Consider the following 24,477-nt stretch of genomic DNA (forward strand, 5'->3'; position numbering starts at 1 on the left):
CCCATTTGCTCCCCCTCTCACCCAAAAAGCATGCCCGCATTTTATGCCCTCCCCATCTCTCCTCTAGAGATAACCTTCATCTTCACATCATCTATGAAAATATTTAGAGCCAAAACACACACGCGTGCACACACACACACAAACACATAGGTACACACACATACACAAACACGTTTTCTTGTCTGACAGTGCAATTCTTAAGGAGGAGGTGTCAGTCCTTATAAAAATGGACATCTACAGAAATAGATATAGTTAAAAAAAAAAAAGAAAGAAGAAAAAAAACTCTCAACAATTCCTTAACATTGGTGGCAGCATGCGTCACTGTACATGCTAAAGCCAGCTGGTTTCCCTAGTAGTCTCTGCATACCTTGTTCATTGTCACTTGTTTTGAGGGACTCTTCAGACCAACTTCTATTGCTTTTGGCCTCTGACCTTTTCTTGGTGTGCCTTTCTTCTGTGAAGTCTTTGACCTTTGCAGTGGCCTCTGGCTGAACAGCCTCAGCTAAATCTTTCCTGCTTTGCCGGCCCAACTTGCCGGACGGGGATCTCTCTGGTGACACCTGCTGCTCCCATAGTTCCCTAAGATGCTGCAGGTGACGCTGCTTTTTGGGATGGAGCCCTGTTAATTCAATGCACACCTTCAGGTTGGTCACCTCATTACAATTGGGCTCTTCTAAGTGGTTAGAGGAATTGTTTGTCATTTCCCTCTCAGGCCAGTCATCTAATGGAAAAATAACTAAAAATTAATCAAAAAGCCCCCTCAACTTAAAACAAAAGCTACATTTTCACTTTCGGGGCATATAGTCTCAGCTTTACCACCACACTATGCATTTTAAAGCTTCGCTCATTACGGGTTACATGCACTACAGTAACTTGCACTGCTGTGGCTACAGTGGCCAATGACTAGTGCTTTATCCTTACATACCAAGTTTTTTTTATATATACATATATATATACACATATATATACATACATATATATACATATATATAATTTAAAGTGAAATGACAGTGCTCACATTAGTAACTAGCAAGTTCAAAAATGGAAACACATTAAGCCAAAGGGACGTTCCTTTCACAAGACATTCCTTGAGAGAGACCAAAGCAAAATGCTGTCTTACCTTTGGAGTTCTTCTTCTTTTTTGCTTTTGATATAACTTCGTCCTGCAGTTCATCCACAAAGCTTTCATTTTGGCTGCCATCATTTTGTACTCTCTCACCAGAGTGTTTACGTTTCCTGTCCAGACGTGGACATGAATGTTGGCCAAAATCTTCTGTTGGCTGGTCTTCTGCCTTTTCATATACAGAATGTCTCTCTAAATAACATTTCTCATTTGAGAGATCTTTTTCCTCTGGAGTTTCAAGAAAGTGACCTCGGTTGTTTTCTGTACTAGTAAAGTTACCTAAAAATGAAACACAAACAAACACCACAAGACCTAATAAATATGACACAATTCATTGTGAGAAGGCTTTGCTCTCTGATCTCTTCAATGTCATCTCCATCATGAATTACAGCTCATGAGGCATGCAAATAAACACAAAATTGTACTTGGGAACAAGTCTCCTCTGCCCAGCCTAAGGCAGCAGTTTTCTCAACAGTTAAGCACAAAACTCCCAAATGCACACTACTTTGTGTTGTTTTTACATTAATTTAAGAAGCACAATATTCACTATACTTGTATCCATAGAAACATCACAATATGCTTTTTTGAATAAAGAAACATCTTTAGGTACTGAAAGCACAAACCCTTTTCAGAAAGCAACCTCACCCCCCTAAACTGTGGCAAGTTACAATCCAGTTCAAAAATACCTTCTGATGACAACCAAGTATTAGTCCTCCCTTAATTCCTAATCTTTCACTAACTTCTCCCATCAAATTGCAGAGTCTGACTTAAAAGCATTCATCCCTTCTTCTGAAGATATAAATGGGATACAGAACACGCACACACGGACACAGAAATGCCACTAAGAATAGCTGTGATATTTTGCAAAAAAGCACTACTTGAATCCAAGGTTATAAAAAGGCTTCCTCACTTCAAGCAACCAACCAGTCACTGTACCTCACACGATCTCTGTCACCTCCTTTTAAAACAGACCTCACTTTTTTCAAGGAGTATTTCCAGTAATAGCAAGAGGGTGAGCCCTGAAAAGCTTACTACAAACTAGTCTGACAAATTAGCCACAAAAACACCCATACTGCCTCGCCCGCACTAACTTCAGCTTCCCTCCAATACTGTTTGCCCAAATTCAGACACAGCCTATGCAATTTTAAATGGATGCTTGATTCAAAATTACACTTAATCACCATCTTGCATAACGTTATTTTCTTGGGTTTAACCAAACTAGCAAAGGCAAGGTTAGGCAGAGATGCAATACAGACTTCAACACAGATAATCAGCTCCTATTTACAATTCCCACAAACAAGTTGCAGTTCCCATGTGTTTTAGCCCTCCTGGCCAACCAATACTCCACACCTCTACCACTGTTTGGCAAACTGTGAATTCTATCCCACTTCCCCATGGCTCACCATCCCTTTTCATCTTCCTCCTTCTCGCCCTTCCTCCTTCTTCCATTTCCCTCCCTATAAACACATTTGCTAGTTTCATACCTGGACTCCTGACACTCTGTTGTCCTTCCCTCCTGTGGATCCTCTCTCCCTTTTACTCAGTTTTTTACAGGTTGCTCTGTCCAGCCTGGCTTTCAACTTCTCTCTCTTCTCCCTTATCAGGGCTGACACTGCTCCCCTGCAACCCCTTCTCCCCTCCTGTACCCGCCAGGACCCACCACTGGCAGCATCTGGAGGCAGCCCAACTCCATCCCATTTATCTCCACAGCACCTTCCTACAGCTCTGCCAACCCCTCCTGGTTTCACAACCATCCTCGAAATACCTGTTATAAGTAATAGAAGGCTGGGGGGTGGCGAGGGGAAACTTCCCTGATGAATTTTCTCTTCACCCTAATCTGGAAATGGCTCCAAGTAGCACCAAGGGCTCTGGCAATGTTTGTCGGCACCAGAAGACACCCTAGCATAATTTTTACACTGCTTGGGAAGCTGCCTGCAGGGCTGCTTGTAAAACAGCACAAGATATCGGCCAAGAAAAATCAAAACAAAAGCTGATTTTCTGCAGGCAAGCGGGAGGCTCGGGCTGTTCCGCTGTTCAGCGATGCTCCTCTCCACAAGGCCGTCTGGCCAACACATGCTCCTTCCAAGACTTTAAAATGCACTTTGTCACACTTCTTCCAGCCAACAGCGCTGAGATGTTCCAGAGAACAGGTATCTCAGCTCACTGTGACCGTGCCCCTGAATTGCAGAGTCTCCCCAGATCAGAATGAGTCTGGCAGCACCCTGTGCTCGCACATGTGGCATGGGGACGCCGCCCCACAGCTGTGCCCTATAACCACACCAAAAGCCCCAGCAGTCCTGTTTCACACAGCACAAAAGCAGCTGGCCCAGCCACGTTTTAAGTACCACAATAGAAATAAATGCGTCTATCAGATTTCATTTTACATTTTTAATGCAATCTGCTATTTTCTTCCTTTCATAAGGAAACATTATCCTTCTGTGGTCAGTTTCCCTGAAGAGATCAGGTAAGGGCACTCTCAGCCACACCCCTGCTGCCTTAGAGCCTTCTCATCTCCAGCAGCACCAACAGCTACATGCCACGGTTCCTGGGATAGCTTTCCTGCTCCTAACACTGTCTGGCCTGAGAAAAGGCAGGCACATCCTGACCAATTCCCAGAGAAGCTCTCACAGGGTCAAAGGAAGTAGCAGGCTGTAGGAGGGAGATGGGGGGGGGTGATGGTCTTAATCTTTACGGCTTGCAGGAAACAGCAAGCTAATTCCAGCCTGCCACCACCGAAAGCAACCTGCTGCAGATTAATTCCTTCTCTATCTGCAAGAGGACTTGGCACGGGGATGTCGAGCGCCGCTCATTCAGACTGTGCTGAAAAATAGAGCGGGGAGAGACCTCGCTAACAGCTTGTCACTGTCAGCCTTCCTCCGGGGCTCCACATGCTGGGAAGAACAGCACACACCTATTGCGGCTCATCCAGAAAACCCTCGCCGCCAGCAGCTCCGTGACACCTTGGCCTCCGCTGCCCGGTGACATCCCAGAGGGACCCTCAGGGGAGCAGAGCTACATCTCCGCAGCTGCCGAGCCAGAAATCCAGAAATCCCTCTCAAGGACCGCCCGCCGCACACGCGGCTGTGAAATCCGTCCCGCTCGCTGCAGCTAAGACCATTAGGGAAGCGGCATCTCCGCACACTAATCCCGGTTGTGTAACCACCCCGCACCGAGACCGGAGCGCGGCCAGGGAGCGCGGCCAGGGAGCCGTGGGACGTGCCCTTGCCCTGTGCTGCAGGACGTGTCCTTGCCCTGTGCTGCGGGACCTGTCCTTGCCCTGCGCTGCGGGACATGCCCTGTGCTGTGGGATGTGTCCTTGCCCTGTGCTGCGGGACTGTCCTGCGGGACCTGTCCTTGCCCTGTGCTGCGGGACCTGTCCTTGCCTGTGCTGCGGGACCTGTCCTTGCCCTGTCCTGCGGGACATGCCCTTGCCCGGCGCTCCCGCAGCCGGATTTCAGTGCCAAAGAACAAAGGTCACTGCCTGCCTGCTGGGGACACGGCACAGCCCGCGGGCTCTCAGGCTCTCCTCGCAGCCTGCACGGACATGTCGCAAGCCCAGAGGTTTTTTCCCCTGGCACAGCGGCGGCTGCCTCACGGAGAGCAGGCTCTATTAATATTTTACCACCGGATTCCACTCTGTCCTCAAACTGTTTTGCAAGCAACAGGGATCAGACGCAATGTCTCCCCAAATTAAGATACAAATGTCAACAAGAAGTACAGCAACATAAGCATAATGTGCGTGCCCAACAAGGATGAGGAGAATTTATCTGCTTTTGTTCCCACCACCCCCCTCCCGTGCCATGTATCTACAACATCCTTTTCTCTGCCTGAGGAAGAAAACAACAACAAAATACTTGGGAGTTCTCATATCATCATTATTCTAACAGTGGTGAGGTAGCCAGAAACACAGGATAAATTCTGAGTTCTTATAGCAACACACCTCTATGAGTAAGGAGATTAAACTCTTAAATGTGTTCCTTCCTCAAGCCTTCAGCATTTGCTAGTCTCACACCAGCTGTGACAACCAGCACCAACAATTCAAACCATTTCTCACTGTCCTACCAATCTAGAAACAAGGAAGAATTAAGAAGATGCTTCTTCACAGCTGTTTCTGTCTGAAGCAGTATCTTCTTAGTGCACGGGTTACAGTCTCACAAGGAGCAGTTACAGACACGCACAAACACGCTACCCAAGAAACTTTCTTTCATTCTTCCATCTTCCTGTTGCTGTCAACTGCTGTCAACAAGACCAGACGCTCCCATTCGATGCAAACAAGGAAACACATCTTAGTGTTTAAGCTGCAGATTCTTTTGTTCAAAAAAACATGGCAGCTAAAAACAGCATTTCCTCTTCCCTGGAGCAACCTCTCATTGCGCTCACTGACGTGCAAGGCACCATTTATTCATTCAAGAACAGTAATGACTATCCAAATGCTAAAACCCAGTATTCAGCAGGGAGATCACAACAACAGTAAGAAATTCCCTAAGACATCCTCAGAATTCATCTCTGAGTATCCCATGGGGCAGAGGGAACCCAGCTGATTTCACTTTTCCATTCAAGTACCTCTGCTTGGGAGCTTTCCGCATTTGTTTCATTCTGCCCAAGCCTACCACACTGCACAAACAAGCAACCACCACTCTCAGTGCACAGCCTTTTTTTTTTTCCTTCCACTATGTCCTGTGGCAGGAAGGTAATAACTGACCAGGGCAAAGGACATGTTTGCTGCCTCCATCTTTCATTTGTTCCAGTGTACACACAGCCCAGCAAGAAAAAAGAATAGCAGGGCATCAACATGCAAAGGGACACTGGCACTTCACTACAATGCTAAGATCAATTGTGCAATGTGTTTTGGCACATTGCACCGTTTACCTTCACACATACCAACTGCTTTAACTTCTTCCTTATGACCTCACACATTAAGATCAGGCTTCTAATAAATTTGGGTAATTTTTCCCAGCTAAGGCTTAAACAGGCAGGGTCTCCCATGCTAAAAAAATTAAATAAAGAGGTGAAGTTATGCTCCCTAGTCAAGAAATTCACAGTTTGGAGAATTCATTAAATCTTTCATACTCGGGTATGATTTTCAGAACCTCTGGAAGAGCTTTGTTATGAACCGACATGCGATCATCACATGCCCGTATTGATGTGTGTGTCCATGCCAATAGCTTAAATCACTTGATCTCTGAACAATCCTATGACTCATGACATATGCATCCCATAATTTATCATGTTTGTGCTATGAAAATGCACTGGAGCAGCATTGCCTCAGCAACATTTACAAGTCACCTTGGCAACAAAGCAGCTTTGCGGCTGCTCTCAGATGCCCGGTCTCAGATGCCCAGCAAAGCCTAGATGAGATGGGAGAGAACTGAAGCACTTCTAATTTAATGATTGGCTTTAATTGCTCATTAATTAGCTAACATGGCTACCTGCCTTAAAAAAAAAAAGGGGGGTAAAACAAAAAGCTAAAAAAAACAAAAGCCCATCTCTTTTACCCTTCTCCAGGAGGCTTGATGCTCAAACTTAAGGAGACTCCCAGTATAGAAAATCACACACTGCCAAGTCAGAGGAAAAGTTTAAGGAACCGGATATTGTGCCTTCGTGTGCTTCCAAAAAAGTCTATACATGTGCAATGCAGCTAGGAAAAACAGCTAAAAAAAAGCAGTTTCCATCCCATCAAATGTCTCCGTAAGCATCACCTGCCTGTGTTCTTTAGCCCTTTGTTGCACTGGTAGGTTATGAGGAGCCAAGGGGGCGGGCACCGCCAGGGCCCCGATCGCGCTGGCGCTGGCGCTCGGTGCCAAGCACGGCCGCGGCGGCACAGGGCAGCCCTGGGAGCTGGCTCCGTGCCACCATCGCAGCTTTGGATGCAGTTTCCTTCTTCCCTGCTGACAGCAGGCAGGTGAAGCGCTGGCAGTGCAGGCAGAACAGCCCGCTGGTTTCACTCCTAAATCCCTCCTTTACACAGGTAAAGGCACAGACAAACACGAAACACAGGGAAACAACTTTTCAAGCAGCAAGATCACTCACACAAGGCAGCAAGGAAACACAAGAAGCTGCAAACCATCAGCTCATTCTTGTTCAGGAGCTTTAAAGCCAAACAGAAGTTGAAGGTGGTCAGAAGTTGGAGGCAAAGGGAAGGCAGAAGATAAGCAGGCCTGGCTCTCAGCAAAGGGGAAGAGAAGGCAGAGCTCATCACCCCTATGCCAGTCGCTCAGTGAGAGATGTATTAAGGCTGCTGGTGGCTCAAGCCCCAACAGAGAGCCCGAGCCACCACAGTAGAGGCATTCAAGAGGTGTGAAACTCGGCTTCCTGATTTATCAGCTGCTATCCCGAGGGGCAGGAGGTGAACCACCACGATAAAAAACTTTTACTGAGACCTGAATCTGTACTGGTAAGTATTTGCTGCTGCCCAGGCGGGTGTACAAAAAAAGGAGCTCCCTCAGCAGAACAGATCCGTGCTTTTAGGAGTTTAGAGGTTTGGCCAAAGTCTGAAATAGCCTGTTAAGTCAGAGCTAATTAGCAGAGGAAAAGGAATGAACTAACATAAGACTGAACATACTTTCCCTGCTTCCAACAGTTATTTAACAGTCTCAAACAAATTTTAGCCAGCAGATTCAAGTGCCAGAGATCTCACTAAATGGTGAATTTACAGACAAACCATATCATCAGCCTTTTGCAAGGATGGGGGGAGGGGTTTCAGCATACAATTATGCTCTAACAGCCATCCTCTCCACAGCCCTGCTGCCCCTCCACAAGCAGTCCCATGTCCCTGAGCAAGCCTGCCTCCCCTCCCTCTGTTAATCCCTCTGCCCCCGTCCCCACAGCCCATCATCCCCCCTCTGCTGAACCCTCTTTGCAGCCAGAACCAGCCAGCAGGACTGCCCTTCCAGCTCTCCTGCACACCCAGGGTGGAATTTAACAGAGAACACCACCAGGGCATCCCAAGCCCTCTGAGGAGCAAGGAAGGCTGCAAAGGGGACAGCCAGGGCAGCAGCCTGCCCAGCTCTCAGCTCTAGCACAGGGACTGCAAAGGCAGCTGTGCCTCCCTCCCAGCAGCTACCTCGATATAACCTGGAGAAGGAAAAGGCTGCCCAGATTCCAGAGGCTCAGCCTGCCTCTCCCCACCCTGCTACCCTCGTCACTTCCACAATTAAAACTTTCCCTCGCTATTCTGCCGTGCCAATTTTCATTGAGGCTGTCATTTCAGTGATAGCAATGCCACACTAACTTGAATTTAGGTGAGTAACTGAGCAAGCACAATCGACCAGCATGCTCTCTGCCAAAAGCATTAACCAAAGACCAGAACAATAATTCAAAGTTATTAAATTGCCTGAATGAAATTTTCTACTAGCCCTAGTCATGACTCTCCACCTACCAAAGAGCACACTTAAGCACTGAGTTACACAGATGCACACACACACAGAGTGCAGGCATTGTTTCACAATGCTTTCAGCACAGATCTTTTTTTCTGAGTTTTTCAAAACAAAAGTAGCAACAGAAGGAACTGATCCATTCCTCAAATACCTAGGTAAAACAACAACAAAACACAAAAAGTGGAAACTGATAGAAGCCATATGCTTACCAAGAGTGCAAACAAAAAAGAAATGCATATGGTAAAAAATAATACCATTTATTTATTTTTAAGTTTATCTTACTTTTAGGATGTTGCATTTTCCATAGTCCTCTGACACCCTGTAACAGCCTAGAGGGAACATACAGCCCTACACGGAATTTCACAGACTGCCTGCAAGAACGTGTGACTTACAAACCTCCCAGCCACTGCAACAGAAGTCACCAGGAAAAGTAGCTTCTTATCATTTGGAGTTGTTACTGCCAGCTTTTATGGATAAGCCTGGCAGATCACATCCATCCCCACTTCCCTTCACTCTTCTGTCCTCCATCCTTGCTTTGAAGACTGCAATATTGGCATATCTCTGTGCTACTGCAACTTCAGGAAGCTGAACTCCTTCTTGCTTTCCTGTCTTCCCCCATAACCTTTCTGTATTTAAAATATAACCTTGGACCTTTGCATTCACTGGCTGACGTAGTAGCCCATCAGTTAAAAGGAGGCTCTGTCTAAGGCAGTAACTCAGCGACAGGACATTAACTATCTCCTGAAAAGCAGGTGCAATGGCAACCAGAAACTTGCAAGCCCCAAAACAAGCACAGAGGGTACCAGCCATAGCAACTCAGCACCTGCAGAGGATGAGGTCAGTGACTTTCACCAGCAACACAGCGAGAACACGAAGGTTTGCTTGCTTTGCTGCAAGCTGCCATGGCAAAGAGACACATACACGCTTCAGAAAGCCATCTAAATTCGCTTACATCTGTCATTGTCATTTTGGTCAGCAATGGCATCTTCCAGAGCAACAGACTTTGGCTTCTTTTCACTGTTTCCTTTCAAGTTTTCCCAATCTGCCTGGCTGAATCTGCAGACCTCTGAGTCTTTGGTAGCTGTTTGGCCTTCTCTCTCTTTCATCTCCAACTCTGAGAAGCGCATCATTGCACGCTAGAAAGAGAATTGATATAAAAAAAAAGTCTTGCAATAAAAACTACTTAATTTACCTTACCTTATATGAAAACATTTCCAAAGAAAAATTGACTCAAAACCAAGGTTTCAGATAAACAGCTATGGGTAGGATTTTAACACATCTGACTTGTAAAACAGTGTTATAGCATCTTATAAGCAAATAGCCACACAATTCTTTCATATATAAGTAGATATATATAAAAGATTATATATAAATGTATATTATATATAGAACAAAAACATTCCATTTTGGAGGTAAAAAGAGACAAAAACAAAAAAAGAAATAAAATAAAATTAAAAAGAAAAGAAAAAAACAACAACACAAAACCGTACAATGAATAAAAGACGACCATGGCCCACAAACTTCCCTTTGTGTATTTGGAAATGAAATTTAACTCAAAGGTTTATGTAAGAGTCTAGTAATAAAAATTTGAAGAACTGACCTCACAGTAAGCAGCAGGTAGACATAAAATACTGTCCTCTTGTAATCCTTCCATCTATGTAATTAAAATGGGCACTCAATGGATCATTTAGATAATTTCATCCATTTTTATAAGCATAAACCAATTCTTTTCTTAACAATGCAAAACAATTTGGCTTAACTCATCCCTTCATTAAAAGTAAAACACCCTAAGAATATTCCTACACAATATCTGTCTATCATCCCTTAGCATCAACCTCAATACCACTCCTACTCTTCCCTAGGCGCTCACTTGGAACCAACGTTGCCTGAGACCCACTAATGCATGACTGCAACTCCTCACCATCCAATGGCACGTTTAGCATACTAATCAAAACTTCTGGGTACGCTGTGCTAGCTGGCACTACAGGCCAGCTCAGAAATTACAGCCAGCGCCAAGGTAACATGCATGCCTGTCCAACTCCCCTCGAAACTGCACAAACATCGCATTAACGTGCATTAACATTTGTACCAGATCTTAGTAAAAGCCCTTTAAAGCTGGCTAGCCCATACATACCTATAAGCCACACATACTATTCTTTACATCGCCTCACTCTCATTAATAAACTTACTTTGCTATTTAAAACCATTTATGGCGAGTACGCCCCAACAAAAAAAATTTCCTGGTCTCCCCACCTGTGTTTGCTTCTCTCAACTTTAAAAACTCAACTGTGACTTGCAACAGAGAAATAACGACAAAAAGCGCGGCGGTTGCTGGACCGCGCGGACTCACCTGCAACGCCCGCTGCTCCCGGCTGAGCTGGCTGGAGTCGGCGTAGAGCTCAGTCGTCACACACTTGAATCGGTCACCTACATAACCGGCAGAGTTTGCGATCCTCTTGGCCAATTTAGACGGCTTGGGTTTCAGGATTTTGCCATCAGCAGACTCCGCGTCGTCGGCTCCGTCTTTGGTATAGGTCTGGCTGGCATCGAGGCTCGGCGGCGCGGTCCCCATGCAGAATGGCTTGGCGTCCTCCTGCACCTTGCCAAAAGCCAGAGCTGGAGCATCGCTCTCGTGCGCGCTTTCCAAGAAAACAGGAGAAGGCTGGACCGCCACTCTCTCCTTAGGCTGGCTCACAGATAAATCTTCTTTCCTTAAGCCGAACACTGATGAACTCTGGGCTTGCTTGAAATTATAGGTTTCGTGAACATCGTTATTTCTTCCAAACTCCTCTCTCATTACAATAAAATCTCTGTGCTGAGACGCCTGCTCTACCTTGTGCTTTGTAGGGTCATTAGTCTGATTACTGCTTTCTGTAGCAAAGCTGGCTTTCGTTACGTTTGCTTCGCTCTTAGCTTCTTGCTCGTCTCGCAGAAGATCCGGGAAGAGGTGTTTGTCGCTTTTTGCAGAGTTTTTACTATGGCCAGAGTTCTGGTGCAATTTCACGCTCTTGTCACTGGGCATTTCAAAATGCATCTTCCCACCACTCTCCAGGAGCTCTGGCAACCGGCCCCGCAGAGCCGGGTCCTCATAGCGGACCCTCTCGTGAGACCGTGACCTCCGTTCCGTCTTCTCCTCTTTATTCATCTCCATAGCTGAATGCTGCAACAGCATGGGGTGCACCATCCCCACTCCCAGCGCATCCTGGTAGGTCATGAACTCCCCCCTCCCGGCTGGCAGGCTGTAAGGGAGGCCAGGTTTGGGAGCCAGGTGGGTGGGGTAGAGGCTGCCATTGGGCAGCAAGACAGGGTGAGGGTAGACATGTCCTTTCCCATGGAGGGTGAGAGGGCTGATGGCAATCCCCTCCGGCACTGGATATGGGAGGTAGCTCCTCGGGTAGGGCAGATGTGGGGAGCGAAACGCCTCATTGGGCGGCAGGAAGATGGGGCTGGAGGCCAGGGCAGTCTCGGTCGCCTTGAAGTTGGCTTCCTGACCACAGGACTTGGCCACCTTACTGCTGTGTTTCGCAGGGGTGGCGACGGGCTGCCCGACGTGCTGTATAACTGAGGGGGTGCTCTCTGCAGAGCTCCGGGCCGTCTTGGCGCAATCCACGTTGGCATTGGGAGCTGGTGAGGCTGACGCTGGCCGCCCCCCCGCTGACACTGTCCCCGAAACGCTGCCAACCACCGCTTCCGTGCCACCCATCCTGGGGCAGGAGGAACTCCGCGGCTGGGGCATAACCCAGTCCAGTGCCTTGTTTTTTAGTTGGACACTCTTCCCAGCCTCCTCACTGGGGCTAGGACCCGGAACGATCCAGGAGGATGGCGCCGTGCTGATAATTTCGGGCCTGTAGATGGGGCAGCTGTTCCCGGGAGAAATGGTTTCTTTCTGAACCATGTCACTGCCTGGCAAGTGTGTCCCCCCTCCTGCCCTTCCATGCACCAGCACCGTTGGCATAATTTTCTTACCGTGGTCAGACTTGGCAGTGGTTTCCGCATCAACCACTTTCGCCGACAAGTCCAGTGGTTTGTCAGTCACGTCTTTGGTCGGGGTTTGCTTTTCCAGGAGTGGGGGAGACCTGCTGTCCTTCCGGTCTGGGCCAGCTTTCCGTGCATGGGGGGCAGATGGCAGCGGTGCCTCCCCAGCATCGCTGCCTTTGGGAAGCTTCCCATTGGAGAGGCGAGCAGGTGGAAATTCACTGCCTATGTTCACATAGGGCTTTGGGAGCGTAACAGCAGAGGAGGGAGAGGTGGTGATCCTGGGGAAATGCTTGTGGAAATCAGCATAGGCATCCCCGACCTGGGGAGGCAGGGGGAGGCGGGGAGATGGCCGGGGCGAGTGCGGCAGCAGCAGTGCGGGATCTGCTGGCAAGTTGGCAGGGGCTGGCTTGGCGGTGGGGACCCGGGGCTGCTTGCTGCTCTGGATGTGGGGGTAGGCGTGCGTGTCGACAGGGGTGCCTGGGCTCACACCCATCTTCCACGACAAGCTCTTATCTGGACAGTGCACCAAAGGCGGGATTGCTGGTGAAGCTGAAGCGGTCGAGAGCCTCATGGGCGACGCCAGCGACGAAGGGATGTGAGGGGCAACGTAGTGGGAGGGAGGCAGGTATAAAAAACGTTCACCGTTCGTACATACGGGCGAGTAAGCCAGGTGCTGTGGTAAGCTGTAGGTGGACTGGTGAGGTAGCAATGCCTTGTACATGTTCAACGAATACTTATTTGGTGAGTCAAGGAAAGGGTATATGGTGGGCGTTGCACCCTCCATGTAGGGGTTTACCCAGGGGAGCCTTAGGTAACTAGCACCATTGACACCGAGGGGACTCTGCCTGTCACCCGCAGCTCGGTCCAAACCCAGTGTCTCCCCTGTCGGGACAGAGTTTTTTTGTATTCCGGGTGGTGTTTTGTATATGGCGCTGAAGCCGTTCGGGGCTTTTCCAGAGACCGCTGCGCTTTCCACCGCTTCGGGGGGATTAGACTTAAACTGCATCTCTGGATTTCTTTCAGGAGTAAATCCCAGGCTGGCTATCGAACCCGTAGCATCCCGCGATTTTTCCGAGCCAAGTCCACACAAGCTGGAATAGACAATGCTGCTGGGGACTCTGAGTCCTTCTCGCATGAGCCCAGACCTGTCCATACTCAGAGCTGCAAGACTGTCGATGCGATGTGCTGTAGTTGCATCCACCTTTACAGAACAAGAAGCATGTTACTTTCACACCTCACTAACACAACTACCATTCAAGCTAGACAGATCAGCATTTTGGACAAGAACCAGTAACAATGCAAACATGCTGTTAGTTGTGAAAAAATACAGAGGCTGATTACACTGGAAAATGGGAGAAACCTACAGAGCAGTATGTCTAACACCACAAACATCAACACCAATCTCTCCAAATCCAAAATTCAAACAGCCAGGAGCAAAGGTGTGAGGACTCAAGCAGCCAACAGTGGCCCAGAGACAATGCTCAGAGGTACTGCTCCTGTGCAACCACTGGCTCTTCAGTCCCAGCCCTCCCAGAGCAAGAGGATGTGGGCTGTGGCATGGAGACTAGAAAGAGAAGGATGGAGTGCCTCTCCTCCTCATCCTCCAGGACCTCTCCCTCCACTGCAGCTCTGCTCTGGGGCTCACACTGCCACATGATTCATGGGGCAAGGCATCTGAGGATGCAGCATGAAGAAGGTCTGCTGTCAAATTCCTTTCCCACCTGCTGCTCCCCGTGTAGACTCAAAGAAAGGAAAACCTCATCAACTTTGCTGGAACATTGATGTTCTTAATGTTTACATTAACTATTTTTGTCACACATGCTGGTATTCCACATGGCATTATTCATAACAGCAAAATAAGAGTCTGAAGCCATACAACAACACATATCACAAAGCATCAAGAGACTAACAAGATAAATAAACAAAGCCCCAACTTCACTGTTTCATAGAAACAACCTGAATGTGCCTAAGCCCACTAGGGCTGCCACAGGAAAGTGTTTTAATCATTTCTCCAAATGGACCGCGTAATAACAGCCAGGGGTAGGAGTCGTGGTGGGGAGGACAGGCACAGATTCATCTGCAGCATGAAGCTTGTAACTTCTTACCACACTGTGATTCAGGTGATTTTCCTCCCTCAACTCCAGTCTGCTTTTCGGTGCATCACCATCATTAACGGGGATTTTCCTATTGAAAAACAGAAGCTTACTATCTGAAAGCATCCTGTGCATCTCAGATCAGTGCAATATCGTATCACCTCCATATTTTGATTCCCCTAGAGAAGTCCCATGAGATAACATATTTATCCTCTGTACCCATACATGCTGACTACTTTGAAAAACAAGGACCATTTTAAAATAAGCATAAAGGGTTTTGACAACAATAACACACCAAGTACATCTCAGAGCAGCCTCTTCCAAAGCAAGCAGTTTTTGTCAAGGTCTTCTCTTTTGCTCCTTGCCCTTTCCTTTTTCCAGGGGGAGAAAAACCCGTTTTAAACATACTTTGCTCATATATCATCCATAAACACTGCTGAGGATAAAATTAAAACACACACGCTAATATCATATGAACATCAGCTCTTCCATGCTTAAGAGGGAGCTGCACATCTGTGCCATACCAGTGTTGCAGCTCTGGGACTTGTTATCACAGAAATCACCAATAAAGAATATACCTTAGTGCCAAATTTCAAATCCCAAGGATAAAAATCATTGACATGCAGCAGAAGGAAAGTTTCAGCATTACCCAAAAGAACTCCTTTCAAATCGAAGTGCTTAAAGGCACATCATCACCATAAAGCAGAAATGTGATTTTTATCCATTTGTTTTTTAAAGATTCACCTTCCCTGCAAGCAGCACATACAGTTATTATCCCTGAACAACTGGGAGGAAAGTGGGGATGGAGGGTGAGAAAGCAAAGTGAGATGCTTGGCTGTTTTCCTTCAGCTTATGTTTGCAAATAGTATTCCCTGCAAAGACCAAAAACTTCCACCAGCTTTTTGGAGGCTTTTCACACAACAGTGAGAACAGAGAAAGAGAAGAGAGAAAAGCACTAAAACCACACAAAACTGGCACAGAGAACTGGAGGCGCATCCGCAGCTTCTGTCCAGTATCATTTTGCTTTTTTAAAAGCTGGGATTTAAGGGAAGGGAACACCTGCCAGCGCCTGTGTCATCCCATCAAACACTGTAATTTTGATCATCAATTGAATCATATTCAGCAGGAAAAAAGGTGGGGAGGAAGAGAAATTCACTTGTGGGAGACAGGCACTACTGATCCTATTTCACATGACAAGCTGTTGGTCCAAAGACAAGGAACACCAAATTGCAGGCACAAGCCCCCCCTCTGCCACAGAGAATAACCACAAGAAAACATGCACTATTTGGTTTAGTTCCCCTTCACAAATGCAAAGTAATAAATTAATTGTTAAAGCACATTCAAAGGCTGCTTTGGGTGCGTCCCCACTTCACTGACCCAGGCTGCCTGTTCCGTAGTAAATCAGCATCTGCTCTGCTGCTCTCAGGCACGTCTTGACTCTCTCCCTTTGCCCTCCCTCCAAGCTGGGCTATCTCGATTCAGGGTGGCAGCTTTCTGCTCCAGTATTAGGGAAGCGAGCAAACTCCGATACCTCGCTCTGCAGAATTACAGTGTGCTTTAACTTGCCAGAAGCTCAAATATTTACCTGTCTTCATTAATTCCACACATGCGGACCCTTTCATTGCTCATCCAGCTATGAACGTTGCCATACAGGGGAGTTGCAGAAAGCATGACGTCTTCTTAAAAATCAACGCTTTTCTTCACGGTTTTATATTCTATTAAAAAAAGAAAAGAAGAAGAAAAAAGAAAAAAAGAAAAGTTGAGCAGATTTGTCTAGGAGGAAGTGCAAACATCACAGCGGAGCAGCCAGCCTCCCTCCGGGTAATTAATAATGAATGCAGGATTGGTGTGGGGAGTGAGCTGCCTACGTTAACCGCTCAGGGAGATACCCGGCAATAAAGGAGCAAATTGAGGGCATTTATAGGTCAGAGGAGATGGATCTTTTCCCCAGTGCACATCCAGAAAATTAAGAATCATTCCAGACTATCGACAAATAAAAGTTTCTCCACAGCATTTCATTTCCACAAGAAATGACTCAGCCGGCCAAGTACACACCAGTCCCCAAATCTTCACCTCACCTAGACTGAACCAAGGAGGGAGACCCTGTGAGCCTGGGGGAACATTCACACAACCCACAAAAGCCCTGCATTATGAAGACACGGGAGCAGGAGAGCATGGCAAGAACAACCACATGCCGCGTGTATTAGCTACGCTGATTGCTGATAAGGCTTTTACACGAGGACTTAAAACTGAAGAGACACTGCTACAGAAGGCATCTAAATAAAACCCTCCCTTTTAGCGTCTGCACATGACTAACTTGGAGAAAGGGGTTAAAAATAGTAAGTGGGTTGGCGAGCTCCCCACCCCTTGATTTGATTAAGCGAGGAGCCCTGGTGGCTTCTGCATTGGAGCTGCTGTGCTGCTGCTGCTGCTGCTGCTGCTGCAAGTGCTTTCAGTAATTCAATGATGCCTGCTCACTCCAGGGAAAGAAATCATTAGCGGGCTCACTGGAGAAGTATTAGCAGTCCAAGAGGATCGGCGCCGTGTGCAGCCAGGGAGGCAGGTGAAAGGTAACCACGTTTTCACGTCCAGTGGCAGAGAGGGAAAGAAAGGCTTTTCCTCCCCTCTACCTTGCCTAATGCAACCTCCGCTCGCATTAAATTCTAGTTTGCTGCATGAGCGAAGTGTCAGGACAAGCTGCGTTTTATTAACAGGATTATCGCGGCGCATGATTTATTCCAGTGCAAGATTTTAATTGCTCTTTGGAGGTTGAGTCGTTTCTTTTGACTGAGCTTCAGCCTGCATCCTGCTGCTAAATGCTGGGTTAATAAGTAGGGGGAGCCTTTAATGCACAGGATATCCCTCAGCTCTTCCTCTCACAAAAATAGAAGCCTTTAAGCAGGAGGCATGATACTCCTTTTACACACACACAAGCCAGTAACGGGCGATTGACCACTGGGAGTTTAATGTCTAACGTCTCCCAAAGCATCCATGCTTCCCCAGCAAACTCATTTCCTTTGTCAGGCTACAAAATATGCAAATGATCACTTTGGCATTTAATAGGGAAGAAGCCCAGATTGGGCCTTTAACACAATACTTCACACACGTTCAGAGAGGTTTAAGAACTGAAACGGCAGGAAAGCCTTGTTCCCCAACACTTTTTTCTCCCCTCAGAGAGGCCTTTTGTGCAAAACTCCACGTCTGGAACAAATGTATATTAATGAAACGGCACGTTGACCCTCCTTTCTCCACAACGGTTAGCTTTTCCTAATGAAGTCCGCACAAATCGCCGCGAGGAAACAAAAATCCACGGAGGTTAGTTACCGCGCTATCATTCAAAAGGAGTTATTTCACTGGAAAGACGTTTTCTGGACAGATTTACTGGTTTCCAGATGCGCCGCTCGTAATGTTTTCAATAGAGGCAGCAGCAGCATGGAGAGAGTGATTTAGGGTTGTACGTAGGGTTAGCAGCCACCCCGTGCGCTGCCTCATCTCCAAGGGACAGACACCGGCTCAGGGAACGGCCTCCACAGCACACAGTCCGCTCTGTGCCCCGCTTCCCTCCGAGGGGCTGCCTGCCTTCCTCGGTGGAAATGTATCATTAAGATAAGGCGAGGTGCCTGAACTAGAGCCCATCAATCCCCTGACACGCGCAGATAGCGAAATGCTGAAGTTGCATGGGGGGAGTGAGAGCGTCCCCAGCCAAAAGCGGGGAATCTGGAGGCCCCATGTCCCACCACCACCACCACCCCAGCAAGGGCAAAACCCGGTGGCAGGGACCTGGTGGGATGTCCCAGGGCCACCAGGCAGGTCAGAGCCCACGTCCTCGACGGCTGCCAGCCCCTTCCCCAAAGCCACCCCCTCTCGCTGCGTGCCCCGGGTGCGCGCGTGTGTGCAGTTATAATCATCGCCGCCCTGATGAACTTCTTGTGAACTGTTTAAAAGTGGAGGTCTGCTGAACGAGCAGCGGCGCCACTGCCAGCCATAATTTCATTGCAACAAGCAGCAGACTTTTAACTCTTCGCACACCCTGTCCCTCCCCCTCCTCTCCCTCCCCACAAGCAGCTGCCTCTCGGGGATACCGGCTCACAGAGGCTCGGCCAAACACGCCGGCAGCGCCAGAAGCGCTCTGCGCTGCGGGGACGGGGGGGGACAGTGGAGGGGCGTGGGGGGCACCGCACCTATTTATATACCCAGGTTCCGCGGGGGTGGGCGCAGCCGTTCCCGTTATGCAACCCCGACGGCGGGCTGAGCGCCCCAGCGCACGGAGGAAACCGAGGACACGTCTCTCTCTCCCTTCCCTCCTCCTGTCACCCACCGGGCCACCGCCAGCGCGCCCCAGGGCGCCGCAGCCCCCCCGGCCGCCCCCGCTGCGCTGCGCGGCGGGGCGCGGAGCGGGGCTCGGCAGCCGGAGCGCGCACGGCATTTCCTCCGGGAGGTGTCTGGCCGATAAAGCCATTTGCGGCTAAATATAGACGGTGATGCACGGAGGAGGGAGGGAGGAAGGGAGGAAGAGAGGGAGGGAGGCGCGGGGTGGGGGGGTGGAAGAGAGTGAGACGCGCAACGCACACGCGGTTCGGCAGCGATGCCGCCGTGTGAAACCAGTTGTGAAAAGCGCCTGCAAGCACTAACCTGCCTCCCGGCGAGCCGAGCCGAGCCGTGCCGTGCCGTGCCGAGCCGCGCCGGGAACACCCACCCACCTCCCGCGCCCCGCCGGCCCCGCGCCGCAGAGGCAGGCACGGGCACACACCGCACTGCTCGGGCAGCTGATTAAAAAGGGAAACGTTTGGGTCTCCCTCGCAACGTCAACAGACTTTTGGCAGCCATTGACGCCAGCAGCAGCAAAGTTTTGTTAACAGGCTGCTGGCGTGGAAACGAGAAAAACCCGATGCCCGCGGGGAGGGGGAGAAGGAGGAAGAGGAAGACTCCACTTCTCCGTGCCTCCGGGGGAAAGAGGCGATGGCAGCGCCACCCGAGACAGGGCAGCCCGCTCTTCCCCCTCCCTCTCCACCCCCATGACCCCGGGGTGCCTGCCGGCGACTTTGCGAGGTGAAAGTCTCAGCGAGGGGCGTGGAGGGCCGGAGGGGGTAGCGGGGGGGCACCTGGAGGAAGCCCGGCGGGGCCGGCGGCTGCAGCGAGCCAGGAAGCGGGTCGGGAGGAGAATTGCAGCGGCGCACGAGTTCCCTTTTGGCGCCTTTACTCTTTTCCACCTCCGAGCTCCGCCTGGCAGCCTGCCAGTTTCCACTGCACAAGCCACGGAGCCGGCAGCAGCAGCGGCAGCGCAGCGGCAGCCGGCGGGGAGGGCTGCGCGGGGTTTAAAAAAAACCTCTGCGAGAGCCGATGGCACCGACGGAGCCCCGGGAGCTTCGGCAAACAACCCAGCCTTTCGGATATTAAAAGCAATGCAATAAATTACCGGCCTCTGATCCCTCCCCCATATCACCCCCCCAGGCCTCCCCCTTCACCCCGCTCCGTTGCTGCCCGGTTCCAGGCCACTGGCAGGATCATTTCTAGATTTGTGAAAATCCCTGAGAAAGAAGTGAGAAGCAATCGGGGACTCGTAGCGATCTACTTCGATTAGCCCTCAGCCCCGTTCATCTGGAGCTTGATTTAAAGGGCAGCGTTCGCACGGTATTTATAAGCTTAAATACGGGCTGATGCTTAAGAATGTGTACCTCGTTTATCTTGTACCTCCGACCTACATATTTACGACTTATAGGAACAACGACCAGTGCCACGGCTAGAAAGGAGACTTCAGAGACACCGTATTGCTGCACCGTTTACAATGCGCCGTATAAAGCTCTGGCAGCAGCCAGCGATCTAATATTAGACAAGTGTTAAAAGAATAGGCTCGGCTGCGCTTTTTATATATATATGTATAAAAAAATAAAATATACCGTGGGGTTTTTTTATGCAATCTCCACACGACATCACCACTAGTGACACGTTTTGTAAACCAGAGGAGGAAGCTGCAGACTAAGTAGCCGCCGCACGGATCCGCGGATTAGAGAAGAAGTTTGACCTTTACCCGGGACGTGTGGCATTTCATTTAACCATAAAGCTAAGCACAATGCGCCAGCGAGATCGCTAAACCGATTTAAAATACATATAGAGTCATGCACGACACTAGTGCATCTCGGTTTAGGCAGCGTGCAGGCAGCACGAGGGGGTCGGCGACTATTTTAAGGCTCTTGCCGCAGCCACCCCCCCCCATCGTTCCCGTGTCCCCCGTGTTCCCCCCTCCCGCGGCTCCCACACCGTCACGTGTCGAGCGGCGACCGGGACTTTCTGCCGTGTAAACACGGCGCGGCGGAGCCGACCGGGGGCACCCGGGGCTGCCGAGCCAGCGCCAGCGGGGCATCCTCCCCGCCCCGGGCACTGCCGCCCCACGGAGACACCTCCAGGGTGGCGGGGCTCCACCGGGGGCGGCCCCCCCGACACAGGCGGCCCCGCGCCCCCCCCGTGCCGCCTGTCACGCCTCGGACCCTGCACAGACAGGCGCAGCGCCGGAGCGGCAGCGGCGCGTTCCCCTTTCCCATATGCTGCGAGGAGAATCATTGCATCGCTCTCAGCTGCCGGCGGCAGCCAAAAGGGGGGAGGAAAAAAAGTTTTCAATTAATGATAAGCCTAGGAACTGGGGAAGGGGGCGGGGGAGGAGGCCAATGAGGGAAAGTTAAAATGGCTGGCGATCCTTCAAATAACCCTGGCTGCCTTTTCCTGGAGCCCACACGGCACTGCCTGTCGCGGAGCCCCAGGGGAAGACCCAGGCACAAGCTCCTCGAGGCCAAAGCTGCCTCGGGCGGCCAAGGCTGCCTCCGCACACCGCGAAGCCCGTACCTGAAGGTTACGGAACATTGGTATGGCGGGGACACTCACGCCGTACCCCCACTCCCCCCGGTTAAACCACATCATGGGGGTGCGACAGAAAGGCTGCAAAGGCTCCCACACACGCACAGAGGGGGGACGTGAAGCGGCTGGTACCCAACTTTGAGGCATCACTGCATGAAGGAATTCCCAGAGATTCGCGGGAAACACCGAGCCCATTCGCCGCACTGGCAGCCCCGCACCGCCGCTACGGCGCCCGCCCCCGGGGTCCCCCGGGCGATGCCGCTGTCCCCGGGCAGGACGTGCGCTCCGGGGTGGCCGGGGGATTCCTGCCGGCCGGGAAACAAGGCTACTAGAGGAGGCGGTGGCGGAGGAGGGAGCCACAGACCGGCTCAGCCGCAGGAACCCCCGGGCCCCCGCACAGACGGGGGCCTACGGAGAGAGCCCGGGCTCCCTTCTGAAGCCCACCCGCCGCGGCATCTCCCTACCCAGGCCGGCCGCGCCATTTTAGACACACACAGACACACACACACATACACACACAGACACACACACAGACATACAGATATACACACACACACAGCGACACACACACACACACACACACATACAGACATACAGACACACATACAGATACACACACACACACACACACACACACACACACACACACAGAGACACACACAGACGCGCGGGCGCACGGCAGCGAGGTTTCCGCTGCCGCTGCCAGAGACAACAGGCAGCAGCCGAGCCCGGGCTGCGCAGGCGGAGCAGCGGCAGCGGTGGGAGAGAGGGACACACACACACACACACACACACACACACACACACACGCAAGCACACACACCCACGCACCGCGGGCCAGGCAGAAATGTGCATTTCAGGTAATTTAAGGCCGCGTTCCCGGCGCAGGAAAGGAAAAGCGCAGGCCTGCGCCCCACCAGCCCATTAACCCGCCGCGCACTCGGCATCCCGGGAACCCTTCATTGTTGCCTTTATTCCGTATGGCTTTTGCTTTCCAGAAGGGGGATAGAAAAGGGGAAAAAAGGGAAGGGGGGGGAGGAACGGGGGGGGGAAAGAAAAATACCACCGAGACAGCCCCTTCCCCCCGCTCGTCCCCCATTGTTCGTCCGCGGGAGGCTGGGAGAGCGCAGCGCCACGGGCTCGCTATCAGCCGGGCTCGGCGAGCACTCCCCTGCCCCCAGCAGCTCGGGAAACTTAGGAGGCAGGGTGGGGGGGAAGCCCCCCCAGACTGAATACAAAAGTCCCAGCGCTCCTGCGAGAGTTGGGCGAAGGCCTGCGCTCACTTCCGCAACGTTATCCTCGCAGAAATACCGGAGCACGGCCCCCGTTTCCTTCCCCCAGCCCCCGCCGCACCCCCGGGGGGTGGAGTGATGAATGGGCCGCACGCCCTTGGTTTCCCTCCGGCCACTCCGGCACACCGCTCCCCGGCGCGGAGCCGCCGCGGCACGCTGGGCGGGGGCGGCCCCCCCACACATCCGTCGGGGACGTTGGGAGATATTGATCACGGACGACTTCATTTTGCATAACTGCGGCTGACAGGGCCTGTGGTTCCCTCATTTACGGAGCAACAGCTTCGCTGGGCTGATGGATGGGGAGCGGCTCCCTCCGCTCCGCCAGCCCCCCACTCGGTTCCCCAGCGCCAGCCCCGCAGCCCCGCCGGGGGAGGCTCCGCGCCTCACGCAGCAAATGGCCGCGCACAACAGGCAAATATTAAACTTAGGTGCCTCCGTCTCTCGTTTTACCTAGCGCCGCCAGCATGGAAGCCTCTCGCTTCCCGCAGGGCTTTGTCTGCACAGCCACGCCAGGGCCGGGGCACGGGGACCTTCGGCGACTGCATGCAAGAAAAAGTGCTCGGGAAGTTGGGGGGGGGGGGGTGTCCTTTTCTTTTTTTTTTTAATTCCCTCCTCCTCCTCCCAACAACAAGCAGATAAACAGCCTGGCTTCTGCTAAACAATGCATAAAAATTAGCCTCGCCCCAAAGTTTAAGTCGGGTTTATGGCGCTAACGTTTCTCCTTAATGGGAAACGCTTTCCCGAGCACTTCTGGAAAGCGCTGGCGAGCCCTCAGTTACGAAAGCTGCATTACGAGCACCTCGACTAAACGTCTCCGCAACGTGTCCCGACCTCACATCCACCACCTTCTCCACACCTTTAGAGGAAAGGCCAGTCCAGGGTGGGCTCAGCCAGTGCCAAACACCGCCCGACGCAGCGTGCGGAAGACAGCGGGGGCAAAAAAAGGGAAACCAAACCACCTGGAAAAATACAAAAATTACAAAGGGAAAAAAAAAAAAAAAAAGGAGAAAAAGGAAATAAAAAGGATATAAAGTTGCCAGTAGCAGCGGTGCCCCGGCGTAGAGGCAGGGTGGAGGCCGCCCGGCCCTGCCTGCCCATCCCGGCGCTCCGCACCGAAACAAAGCAGCGAATCAACTGCGATGCAGATGGGCGGCTATGAATTTTTTGCTGCTGCTTAGAGCTTTAATTACTCGTTCTTGATCCGTGGGACTACGACACGACACCGCCAAGGTTAAAATGCCCTGAACAGCTCTGAGCAGATGTGAACGAGTTGGCAGACGCGCAAATGAGGTCTGCCTCTAAGCATGATAACAAGTGACTAATACATTGCATATCGCTGAAAGAAAATTATTTTTCTCTAATTTGCATTAGCTTCTTTTTTTTTTTTTTTTAACGCCACCGACATTCCCTCCTCAGAGGCAGCAGCATAATCCTTAAAATATTGCTCCGTGACTTTAAAAGATTTGGAAGGAGGCAGCAATTGCCAGTGTTTTGGCTATGCAAGTGTTTTGGCTATGCAGGCTTGTTTATCTTTCCGCCTTTGCTCCAAGGCGAAACTAGTTTCGCAAGCAGTATTCTTGCAGAAAAATGGCACATGTCATATAAAACACCAGTTTATAGGAATTGATGCTAAAATTGTTGAATGACTACTGGTGTACTTTTGCCACTAATAGCACAGTGTAATCCATAAAGGACCATGGGGACAGTCAAGGCCAAAAGAGAAAAAAAAAAACATAATAGATTGACTGGAGAGAAATAGATAAAGA

At 50.5% G+C, this 24,477-nt stretch overlaps 1 protein-coding gene and 1 long non-coding RNA gene across 10 annotated transcripts in view; one reads left to right on the top strand and one right to left on the bottom strand.

Moving 5' to 3' along the window:
• Positions 1–24,477, bottom strand: part of BCOR (BCL6 corepressor) — an 82,190-nt gene that overhangs the window by 23,032 nt on the left and 34,681 nt on the right. For 4 of the 9 annotated variants that reach the window (XM_012569506.5, XM_030282726.4, XM_072935067.1 and 1 more), the window contains 7 exons: positions 16,156–16,285; positions 14,583–14,661; positions 10,850–13,678; positions 10,100–10,153; positions 9,452–9,635; positions 1,121–1,402; positions 368–721 (listed from right to left, as the gene is read on the bottom strand). In XM_012569506.5, the coding sequence (XP_012424960.5) occupies positions 368–721; positions 1,121–1,402; positions 9,452–9,635; positions 10,100–10,153; positions 10,850–13,678; positions 14,583–14,661; positions 16,156–16,241 (3,868 nt within the window). In that variant the 5' untranslated portion in view covers positions 16,242–16,285. The remainder of the gene's footprint in view (positions 1–367; positions 722–1,120; positions 1,403–9,451; positions 9,636–10,099; positions 10,154–10,849; positions 13,679–14,582; positions 14,662–16,155; positions 16,286–24,477) is intronic. The other 5 variants (XM_030282736.4, XM_030282740.4, XM_030282731.4 and 2 more) reach the window with 5 other exon arrangements.
• LOC121470582 (uncharacterized) lies at positions 22,068–23,149 on the top strand. Its single transcript, XR_005981650.2, has 2 exons — positions 22,068–22,279; positions 22,725–23,149. It is a non-coding gene; the product is annotated as an uncharacterized lncRNA (long non-coding RNA).

The sequence above is a fragment of the Taeniopygia guttata genome, chromosome 1 (assembly GCF_048771995.1).
Source record: "Taeniopygia guttata chromosome 1, bTaeGut7.mat, whole genome shotgun sequence".
Lineage (NCBI taxonomy): Eukaryota > Metazoa > Chordata > Aves > Passeriformes > Estrildidae > Taeniopygia > Taeniopygia guttata.